Source organism: Eucalyptus grandis, chromosome 3 (assembly GCF_016545825.1).
Source record: "Eucalyptus grandis isolate ANBG69807.140 chromosome 3, ASM1654582v1, whole genome shotgun sequence".
NCBI classification, from domain to species: Eukaryota; Viridiplantae; Streptophyta; class Magnoliopsida; order Myrtales; family Myrtaceae; genus Eucalyptus; species Eucalyptus grandis.
Genome location: NC_052614.1, coordinates 24,076,043 through 24,087,848, shown reverse-complemented (window position 1 = coordinate 24,087,848; position 11,806 = coordinate 24,076,043). Strand labels below are relative to the sequence as shown.

General features: G+C 40.9%; 2 protein-coding genes across 2 annotated transcripts; one reads left to right on the top strand and one right to left on the bottom strand.

Moving 5' to 3' along the window:
- Positions 1-1,542: 1,542 nt before the first annotated feature.
- On the top strand, positions 1,543-4,868 carry LOC104437073. Its single transcript, XM_010049952.3, has 7 exons — positions 1,543-1,853; positions 2,939-2,981; positions 3,082-3,174; positions 3,256-3,318; positions 3,698-3,793; positions 3,959-4,036; positions 4,475-4,868. The coding sequence occupies exons 1-7, from the start codon at positions 1,708-1,710 to the stop codon at positions 4,559-4,561; spliced, it is 606 nt and encodes a 201-aa protein (XP_010048254.1). The 5' UTR covers positions 1,543-1,707; the 3' UTR covers positions 4,562-4,868.
- A 551-nt stretch (positions 4,869-5,419) lies between these two features.
- LOC104437074 (N-alpha-acetyltransferase 50) lies at positions 5,420-8,783 on the bottom strand. Its single transcript, XM_010049954.3, has 3 exons — positions 8,465-8,783; positions 6,389-6,511; positions 5,420-6,012 (listed from the first exon to the last, which is right to left on the bottom strand). The coding sequence occupies exons 1-3, from the start codon at positions 8,616-8,618 to the stop codon at positions 5,795-5,797; spliced, it is 495 nt and encodes a 164-aa protein (XP_010048256.2). The 5' UTR covers positions 8,619-8,783; the 3' UTR covers positions 5,420-5,794.
- Positions 8,784-11,806: the final 3,023 nt, after the last annotated feature.

Sequence of the window (11,806 nt, the reverse complement as noted above, 5' to 3'; positions counted from 1 at the left end):
TATTTCTTTTCTTTACATTTAAACGAGTTTAATATTATTTGTAGGCAAGTTGCATCTATTGATGTTAATTTTGATGAGTAAAACAAAACATGTACCTTGTTGAATTCATTGCCAAATTCATAGGAATATATAATTGTTTCAATTGCACTATCATTTGAGATCGTCGTAGTTCCTCTATTATCTAAGGAAACAAGGATAACAAGTTCTAATAGTACAACAAATGAGGCTTTTTCGCAAGAGGAAGGAATGATAAATTATCCAAATTCATATTTGGTGGCAAGGATAAGTCTAGAGGAAGATCTAAAATCAAAGGTTGATCAAAAGTAACGTGTTGAAAGTGCAAAGAGGATGGACACTTGAAGAAGGAATGCAGAAGCAAAAGTGTAAGTTTAGAGAAGTAAGATGAGGGACCATCCTCTAATACAGCGATGGATGATAATAGCAATATGGGAGACGTGTATCTCATCTGCAATTCATTTAAAGGTGACCACATAGATAATTGATACTGAAGTGTCTTTCAAAATAATGCCTTCCATTAATTGGTTCTGTCATTATCAGCCACATTAGAGAGGTACAGTGCATATGGAAGATAACACAACACTTGGTATTTTTGGTCGCTGAAAGTGAAAGCTGAACACCTGGTACTTTTTCAAATTTGCGATTTTCCCCCAAAGCAAATGGTGCGCTAGTATCACTCTCCGTGTTATGGGTGCAAAGAGAAATCTTAAAGATTATTCCGTGATAGTGCCCAGCAATTATGAAAAGTATTTTTACAAAGCTCTAATTTACTAAACTTTAAAAACAAAAGAAGCTTACGACGAGAAAACCTTGATAATCCATATATTCTTATTGTTACATTCATGGAATCTCCAGTATAGATTCGCTTCTTTTGTTTTTTTAAATTTTCCAAGAACATGTGAGGGATCAAAAACAAGAATATATGATTGTCTATGTCATTATCCCTTTAAAAATTTCTAGAGACTATATTGTATATCAAATTAATGTTCAGATACTATTTATATTATTACCCATTTTAAAAAAAAGTACAAACAACTACACTAAAAAAAAACGAAAAATAACACAAATGGTCTATAACTATGATTCAATATGTAATGTAACCCTTTTTTTTACATGTTTAATTTAATACCTAAATTACACGAAAATGTTCAATATTATCCTTCCACAAATTCAAGTCTAGAAATAACATTGAATATTATCATGAAAGTTCGGGGACAAGATTACATATGAAATCACAATTTGAAAACTATACTGAATAAATGAAAAATTCATAGGTAACATTATATATTGGGTTTTTACCCCCTGTATATATTATTACATATATTTATAATTATATATGCGAACCAAATCGAATACGAAATGAAATACCTAAAAATGAGGTTCAAAGAAAATAGATACGTTATATGTACGTAACTTAGGCTTACGGGCCATTTGTGTAATTATTAAAAAAAAAAAACTTTTTTTCCTTAAAAGAAGAAAGTCAAAGACTAGAGGAAACGAGCTGGTCTCTGTCCTCCAAAGAGTGCACGTCTACACAAGCCCGTTGAAACCGTTGGATTCACCGCCGCCGACCGTTGCGACGGCGGATCTCGATCCACGCGGTCCCCGTCCCATCTCCAAGGAAACGCCACGGCGCTCATCAGTTCCCCCCCATCTTCCACAACCAGGAAGCCGAAGAGAACTGAAGCGATGTCGTTTTGCTCGTTCCTTTCGTCACCCGCGCACGCCTTCTCTCCCTTCTCCAATGGCGACCGCAGGCACCCGGCGGCCGTCTCCGCGAGGCCGCGCTTCAGGGCCTCCGCCGCCGACGTTCCCGACTTCCTCTCCGCCGACTGGTACTGTTTCTGCAGAAATCCCGCCTGACGTTGTTTTATGGTGCAAAGGGTCTGTGATCCTCGGCTTTTTCCTTACGAATTATATGGGGTTGGACTTGTTGCGGAGAGTTTGTTAGTTCTTGCTCTTTCTTGATTTGAAATTGGAGGGTGGTGGATTGGCAATCAGATAGTTGCTTAGCTGGATGAATATGATGGGTTGTTTTCTGGGCTTTGCTCGAGCTTGGTTTAGTGATTCAAGAAACGATATAGCATCTGAATTTAGGTTCAGGGCGCATGTTCATTCGGTTATGCACACCTTCGTGTGCCAAAGATTTGTGTTTGGATCACCAATTCTAGTTTTGGCTTGCACCTTATGTAGTCTATGAATCAGTACTTGTTTGGTGGGGTTCTGCTCAATGTTCTACTTCATGACCGTGAATTTTGTCCCGCTAGGGGCGACAATTGGTGTTCACCTGTTGGATTCCGGTTATTACTTCATGTGTTTGCAAAATGTTATGGTTGTTGTTGAATGTGCTAAATAATTGGTTTATTGTGAGTTTATATGTTATTTCCAAGTTCTCCATATCTGCTAGGTAAAGGTGTCAGTTCATGTAAAATATTGCCAGACCTGGTATGGGAGGGAAGCTATTTCTGGCCCCCTCCATTTCCTCTTATTTGGTGAAAGGAAACATGAATGCAGACATCAGGAAATTTTTTCCTCCATTTCCTCGATCAACATTCTTTGAAATTTAAGTGCCAATAGAGCAGATACTTCCTGTTTGTTCTCCTCCTCGGTTAGTATGCCTTCACTAACAGGAAAAGAAAAAGGATAGAAAGAGAAGTAGAAGGGGCTAGAAGCTTCCCTGGCTTCAGTTTGCAATGAGTTGGAACCCCACTAGAACATCCAAGAGAGGCAGTTTTCTTGCTCGCATCTATGCACATGTACATGTGCATCAGCATAGGGGAGTGAAAGTAGTCAATGGTCCTCTACTATATTGTATTTCTTTAAGCTCAAACGTTGACCCAGATTATCCAATGACTCTTTTGTGTTGAAAGGTAGAATGGATATGTGCATTTCATTGATTTGGGATTGTTTTGGATTGCAGGCTCGAATCTCGGAAGAAGAGACCTTTTGGGCCGAGACTAAATGTAATGTCTTATACTTAACAGAGAAATTTTCCTCTGCAAACTACATAATGTAGAGACACTTGTTCAGTGTACATCAATCAAGATTAGATTCTTCTTGTAGTTTAGTGCAGAGGAAGCTGTGCAGCACCAGCTTGATGCGTTGAAGTACAATGACCAACCCCGACAAGATTATGGCATTGAGGTTATGTACAGGGTAAGCTACTTCTCATAACTCATAGATTGGTTTCACATCAAAGTGGTAGGTTATCTGACGAGTGATTTCTTGTTGCCTCAGTTTGCTGGTTTTGATCCTTTTGAGAGGTCGCCTTATTTTGGACCCTTCTTCGATCTAGGGCAGGTGAGTATGCATAAAGTCCTAAATTGGTCCCAATAAATCTTCATTACTTATTGTAGAAATTTTAAGTTCATGCTTTTCCCTCTTTGAAAGTTATCTGGGAAGTCAAAGGACGCCATTCTCTGACCATTCTTGTATAAAATGTGCAATGCTGAAAAAATGCGTCATGCGATTGGTCAAATGCCGCTTCTGGTCTGGTGCATGTTGGTTCTTCAAGCATTAAGAAGCTTTCCGTTTTGCAGATTGTGAAACTGAATTTCTCCACTAATGCTATGAAATGGCCTTCTATCATCAAGTGACAATGTACTTTTCATCAAAGCAATAATGTTTTTGAGATATTTAAGGTTTCGCACTGACCCCTTTTGATGTTCGCCCTTTTCAGTTTGAGCGGTTTAGGCGTATCTTTCACCATTCCACTTACCGAGTTCTACTCGGTCACAAAGACAGGAAGATCTTGAGCAGCCTATTGGTGAAAGAGGTACACATGTTCTTTCAGTAAAAATGTGCAAGTAGGGTCAGTAAATGAACTGGCTGTATATTTCTCACCGGGCTATTGTAGATTCTTCCTTGCTTCAGTTTTTACAGTTTTACTACCATGTTCTGTCTTGACTAACAATCAATTTCTTTCATATCTGCGTTGCAGAATCGATTTAAGCAGCGGGTTTGGATACAAGGATCACGCCCTGAAGAGGAAGAAACATTTGAATTTACTTTGGTTCAGGTGTGCTCACATAACCTATGCTGGTCCAAAAATTGTTGCTTCTTTGCGGAATTCTTGGTGTGTGCTGATGGCGACTCCCATATGCTGAATCTTTTATTTCATAAGTCAAGTGGTGTTCAGATAGATTCTCTGTTTATCGTGGGCAAAACACACAAACTAGTTTCTGTAGGTCCTCATCTTGAAGCATGCCAATGGAACCATCTGCATTTCCAATGAGTACTCTGCCTTCGGAGGATCATTGACATCTCTTGTTGGATTTGCCTATTATTTCTTTTTGGCCTGTTATCAGATTTGCATAGTAGCTCTTTCCTTGTGCTGCTAAATACTTGCTAATCAGAGGCTTGCTCAATTCTATAGGGCACGCTTATGGTTGTTGGAATGTTTGGTCCTTCGGTCAAATTAGTAATCTGCTTACTCTTTGCTGCTCTAAACTTGCAGAGGGTTGGTGGTTCTTGGGACGGTTATTGGCTGACAGAGTCTCTGCTTCACGATGGAGACACCTTCTCTGGTGGTTTGGCTTACTGAATGGTGTGTGCCTCCTGCGATGTCTACATAAACTACATATAAGCATGACTCCAAGATAACACATGGACGGTATCTCAGCCTTCATAATATGTACATAATACATAGGTAATAAAAATGAAGTTCAATGTCAGAGATGCTTCTGCCGTGGTTGATTGTAGACAAAAACCTTCAATTAGTGGTGATGCTAGCTTTTGCTTTCAATTGGGAGTGCAGACTTCTCATGAACTTTGATTGCTACTTGTTAACTCTGGTCCTACCAGTTTGCTTTCACTTAATCTTTCTCTAAGGCCGCATCTTCGGTTGAATACCCAAGGTCCTTGTCTTTGAAAATAAAGTCAATATGCTTTTGCCTTTTTCTGGTTTTCTTCATTCACATTGTTATCATTTATCGAATCTCCCGCGCACCCGGCTAAAAACCCATTGGAAGTAAAATCCATTCTTACAACTTATGAATAGATTGGGGAAAAAGGAAGAAAGGTTAGCCTCTTTATGATTCATCGAGAAATGTTCGGTCAATTGTTGCCCCATCAGATAAACCAACGGCAATTATCCTAGCAGAAAGGACAATAATGCATATTACCGCCAGAAGTGGATTCCACATGGAAACTTAACAGAGGCCCTTCAATTTGAAGATCTTGCGCCCATTAAGGTGGAAATTCAGAACAATTTAAGCAAGTACATGCCATTCTTTGATGGATCACATTTGCTCATCATCTTCAGGAAGTCTTTACCAGCATCGAATAAAATGATACGACGACAGTTGAAAGAAGAAAGGAAAAAGCAGCTTATGGAGGTGGCGGGTCCATCCAAGCTTCAGGACAGCTATCCATCTAATAGCACAAGATAGTCACAAAGAGATAAAAGAACCAGCTACTAGATTCAAAAGGCCAGATCCTCATTACAAGAATGCTTTGCTCATTCGAACCGAGGTTGAACAACGTAACAAAGTTGAAAGTTCCGTGTTTCCCAAACAAAGTTGCATCTTTCAAGGCTGCTCTTCATGTAATAGAGAGTAACTAGTTTTCTCTTCGTAGCCAAAAAGAAAAAAGAAAAGTTACAAGAGTAACACATGTTTATCAGCAATGCATCAGATGTAACTTAAAAGTTTGAGTAATTGAATCAAGAATATGGAGAGAGAGAGAAAGAGAGAGAGTCCCCAATGACACTGTTGTAAACTAATATGGCACACTGACGAAGATCTCCCAACTTCAAGAACCAACCAATACGCGAATGTCATTTCTTTGCTTGGGGCTGAGAAACAAACTTGGTGAGGACATAGCAGTCTGGTGGGCTAATGTTCGTGTAATAATTGTGGATTGTCTCTGTAATTTCAAATCCAAACTTCTTATAGAAGTTGATGGCATCCTCATTGTTAGTCTGCACGTGCAAGTAGATCTCTGAAATGTTCTGCTTGGCACAAAGATCAAGAACATGATTCAACAACCTAGTACCTGCAGAAGATCAAGCTAATTAGATCAGCAGAGGCCACATAAAGTGTTTTGACAGGTTGCAGAACAGAAAGGATCAAACAGGAAAACTAATGTATGTCTAAGATCAAAGAACAGACACCAAAATAACCAAAGAAGCAAGTGAACCGATTCTGACTCTAAAAACCATGGTGAAGCAAGTGCCCAACAGGCTGACAAGCAAGAAACATCTCAACCTCAATCACCAAGCACCAATCCAGAGCTCCACTTAACATTCCCACAAGTCCTGATCCTCTCTCTATATGTGTTCCCTTTCTCGATCACCCCAGCCATGCTAACTCGTTCATGTCCCCAAAGAAAATGTTCTCTCGTGATGCTAAATACGGTGAGAGAGACTTACCGACCCCTAGCCCACGATATGGCGCTAAAACACCCAGCGTCATTATGTACACACAGATTGCCCCGCCTTCCTTCTTCTCAAGTCGGCAAGCAATTGATCCAACACAAATGTCATTGTAATATGCTGTAAAATTTCAAAGCAAACAAGTTAGATGTTAGTTAACATAGCTGCTCTTGTAGGTAAGCTACTAGTTCAGGATAAGCAGAGAATGAGAGAGAGGATTTGAAAGCAAAATTTAAGAGAAGCACAACCGCATTCTTCTGAGTGAGATGTCCTATGGCTATGCTAAGCTAGCTTCTTGTGAAAAATACACTGACAGAAAGGTATGCCATGCCAGCTATTAAAGCATTTCAATTTGTCAAAATGTTGAAAGGTAAAAATAAAAAATTTGAGGAAATAATCATTTCATAATAGTTAGACTGTTAGTCCTACATCAGATATCTAAATTTGAGATGAAAAAGATCATCACTCAATTGACTATATTCTTATCCTCAATGAATATGGAAGATACTGCAATCCAGTTTTCAGTTATATTTTTCCTCAAGTATCATGAATAAATGAGGCACAAAAGATGTTTGACGATAGTCATGGACAAATGTCTTTTTCTCCAAGCATGTAGGATCTGAATTTGAATCAATACTATCTTGGAAGGAAAAAATTTATAACATAAAAATCCAAGGCCTAAGTTGAAACACATAAAATGGTCAAAAAAAGACTCTGTGTTTCGGTTTGGAAAACCTAATGAATTGTTCAGCAAAACATGGACATCATCTGCATGTATGTCATAGAATTTGAAGGAACTTCTACATCATACAAGATATTGAGAACATACTCCTATGCAAAATACTGATCAGTCCACCAGGTCTAATGGATCAAAAGTAATCACCGCAAGATCGTCATACCAAGTCAGAAAAGAACATGCTAACCCAAATATGGAAAACATCAACATACAGTAACCAAGTTAACCAAAGATGTTGAGTTGATGAGCAGAGTATACCAATAACCGAACAAGCTTATGATGCAACATAACCACCAGAACATAGCAAATATGGCTATTCAGATAGAAGGAACAAATCTCGCACGGAATGAAAAAACTAATGCCTCTCTCAATACAAAGAGTATCTTAGAGCTTGAAAGCAGAAACAAACCAAATCAAAAGTATATGCACCATGAGTAAAGAAAAGAATGAGCCATGTCTAATTAGGTATAATAGGCTTCAATAGAAGTGGTAAATCCAAACTCAGATAAATCCCAGCTGACAGCATAAAACGCAATAATCCCAGATAGGTTCTTTACCTAAAATGGGCATTCGTAAACAAGACTAATATAAAAGTTGAACAAGTAAATATTCAAACAAAACACAAGTGACACTCAACAGCCAATATACATGTGTGTCGGAGGTTTCTCCAAGTTCAGATACCACAAACACACTTGAGGTTACAAAAGCGAGTGTTGAAAATGCAAAATCAGGAAAAGCAAAAGTGGGGAACAATAAGAATGATCAAGACACAGAAGCAAAACCACGACCATCCAAAAAGACATCAATCCAACGGGCTAGATTACGGAACATAAAGCAGCACAACAATAAAACACGAAATGCGAATATCCCATAGGCACGGTCACTGGAATGTACTATACCGGCCATGGAATATGCGCTTGCACATCCTTTCCCTCCTAACACAATCTACCGGGACATAGGAAGTGGAAGGGAAGCTACAATTCCACAATCCAAACGAAAATCCACCCCCTACCCATTTGAACATAACTCCATCACATATTATATTTCAAAAGAGGACAGACGAGAAACATCCCAAAGTCGCCCGCAAGCTCGAATTCGTCACGGGCACTCCCACCTGTCTCGTTTTCCCTCTCGCGGCTCAGCACTTCCCCGCTCTTCAAGGAAACAAACCCATCAAAATCCAGACCAAAAGCAGGCCAAACAAGAACCCAGAACCCAGAATGCAATCGATTCAAGAAAAACCCTCCGAACGACCAGAAAGGAGATTGGGAGCGCGAAAGAGCGAGAACCCAGAAAAGTTAGGGAGCGAGAGAGCAGGGAGAGAGAGAGTAAAAGACCTAGCTTGGTGAAATCGCCGGAGGCGAGGGCGTCGGCGTAGTACTTGTCGTTGTAGCGGACGGGGAAGAGGGCGGTGTTGAGCTTCTTGAGCTGCATCACGTTCTTGTCCCGGACGCCGTCCAGCGAGATCGACGCCTCCCGGCCCGCCCCCATTTCTCCTCCTCCTTCCTAATCGCTTCTAGATTCACCCACAACACAGAGAGAAGAGAGAGAAAGAAGAGGAGTGGTGGGTCGTGTGCGTGTTTGGTTACAGTGAAGTTTGAAAATGGGGAAACGAGAGGGGTGGGGGGCGGCTATATTCGCAGCGGCAGAAGCAACAGCAGAGGCAGAGAGAGAGAGAGAGAATGAGTGTTCTTTTTTGCTGCCAATACGACACGTGTAGACGACGACGTTTTCGTTTGTTCCTGTCATGAAAACGACGACGTTGTCCGAACGGTCGATTGTCGCTGTCATTTGCGTTATATAAATCTCGTCTTTCTTGACCCTCTGTATCGCATGATGTATCCATAGTATAAAATACTTTCCGTAGAGAGAAAAAGAAAAAGGGCATTTATTGGATTAAGGAAGTAAAACTTGGACACGTCTTTCTCTTGTTAAGAACCCTGGCTTGTCTAAAAAGAAAAAATAATCTTACAAAGCGTAGAATTTTAAAACAAGAACATTGAAAAAGTTGATCTGGAGAGGAGATGATCCGAGACATGGCCAAGAGTAAAGTTAAAAATGCAATTGTTGACTTTTGAGAAGAAATAAAGAGGCTCCCATTACGCTTGACGAAGTCTTGTATCCAATCGTCGATCGAGTAGTTGCTATTTTCACATAAGTCTGTTACTCTTGTGACTGGTCATAGAAAATTGGTGGCGATGTGGATTGAACTCTGCACCTCAAGCTTGCCAAGGCGAGAGACTCGATTGCTTAAATATCGTGCGAACCTAATGAAATATTTTTTTTTTTTTTCTCTTGAGCTCTTTGAAAGAATGAGCTCTCCACTCGGTAGTTGGGGTCTTTGGCTTTTCCAAATTAAGTATAAGAAAAGAAATTCACCAACACCTCGAGCTAATGAGCTCGTTGGATGGGCTATACCTAAAAGTCTATGTCAAGGCTCGTGATATAAGAAAAAGGGTTAAATGAAAACTCATCGGTTCGAGTTTTTAAAGTTTTGCAATTTTGATGCTTGACTTTTATTTTGTTCAGTCAAATCCTCTGATCGTGTATTTAGATCCTTTTAAGTTTTCAATGTACTTCATGAATGATTAGGCCAAGGCCCACGTAGGCCCACTTGTTCCCTTTTTTTTATGGAAAATATTATTTGGTAACCTTGGCCTTTGACTTTTATGAGAAAATATTCTGTGGTACGAGCGCACCACGTCATATCCTCTAATCATTTGGATTTATGTAGTTAGATTCTTTAAGTTTTCAATGTACTTCATAAAATACTAGGCCAAGGCCCACATAGGCCCGCCTATTCCCTTTTTTTGTTGAAAATATTGTTTGGTAACCTTGGCCTTTGACTTTTATGAGAAAATATTTAGTGATATGTGTGCATCTGGTCATCCGCTGACGTGGTGCGCACATACCACTCAAATATCGACACGTATCCTATGGGGGATCTGCTGGAAAATGGAAGGACTAGCTCAACTCGACTAGACTCACTGGCAGAAGAAAAGACAAGTTAACAGTTAATAAATGTGTCATGCTCCCACCCAAAAAAATTTCTCTCTCCTCAATTGAATTTTCCGTAACTCTCTCTCTCTCTCTCTCCTCAAAGAACAAACAAAGAACGACCGTGATCTATGTTTCCTTCTTCGCGCATCCCAACCCCTCGGCTTCAACTCCGCCTCCCCGAAAGACTCGCCAGTCATCTACCTCTAACACGTCAAAGCCTCACCAATCGCAATCAAGTCCTGACCCCCTCTGCCTCCACCTGTTCATGTGAAGATCAAGCATAAGGTTTGTGCCCGTGTTGGTCTCTCAGCAACTTCTATACCTCCATCCAATTGCATCCCTCTGACGAACGTGTCATCAGCTCCAACTTTGAGCCGCCATGAGGTCTTTGGCTCTATGTCCTCGAGGTTGATGGTTGGGACTTGAGGGCCTCATGCTTCTTCTCCTCCTCTGCCTCTCCAAAAGCATGGCCGGCCATCTGCCATTGGCACATCACCTCTCGAGAGCCCTGTCGATTGCAACTGGGTCCCAAGCCCCCTCTGCCTCCTAATCGCAAGGTCCCGAGCCCCCTTTGTCTCCACCTCCACCTCCACCTTCAATCGTTTCCAACACGAAGATCGAGCAAAAGGTTTGTGCTCGCATCTCGGTCTCTCGGCAAATTTTGGGCCTTGGTCTAATTGCATCCTTTCGACGAAGGTGTCATCAGCTTTGACTCCGAGCTGCCATGAGGTCTTTGGACTCTATGTCCTCGAGGTCAATGGTTGGGACTTGAGAGCCTCGTGCTTCTTCTCCTCATTTGCCTCCCCAAAAGCATCGCCGATCATATGCTACTGGCACATCGCCCCCCTGAGAGCCTCGCCAGTCGCAGCTGTGTCCCGAGCCCCCTACACCTCCCCAATCGCAACTAGGTCCTGAGCCGCCTTTGCCTCTGGTTGTTTCCAACGAGGAGATCGAGCACAAGGTTTGTGCTGGCATTGGTCTCTCGGCAACTTTGAGGCTCCATCCCATTGCATCCCTTCGACGAACACGTCATCACGCCTCGCGTTGCCCCCTTTGATTCTCTCTATTATCTCCTCCAAGAGCCCCACCGAGTCGCAGCTGGCAAATGCACGCCAGGTCCTAAATCTTTTCTCCTTGCTAAGGCTTCGTCACTAGATCTCTTCTAACGTTATCTCGAATCATTCACCACATCCTTGTCTTCTTATAGCTTCGAAAGGTTGGGCCCTCTCTCTCTATGAAACCTCGTCGATTTGAGTAATAACAGCTCTATTATGTTGAAAGATTATGTTATGATGGATTGAATTGATAGCAGTATCAAATCCTAGGTTTGTTGAATTTGTCGGAAGTAGGAAATGAGTTCGGTAGGACTACAATGAATGAAAATACTACTTGTGCAATCATGATTATATTGCTTTGCCCAGTAAAGTTTCGAGGGAAGTCGCCATAAACTGGTTGGAATAGCTTAGTTAGAAGACCTTTTAGTGATTTGGCCCTAACCTTTTGCTGTAGAATTTGATAGCAGATATGCGTAACTTGATATGAACAATTGCCATAAAAAACATGGAGACTAGATACTTAGCCGAACAATTATTTTGGTGTTGGTGAAGTTTTATGTGATGCATCCTTCAATATATATTATGAGCTTGGAGTGCGTATTGTTTTTTGCTTGAATGTGATCT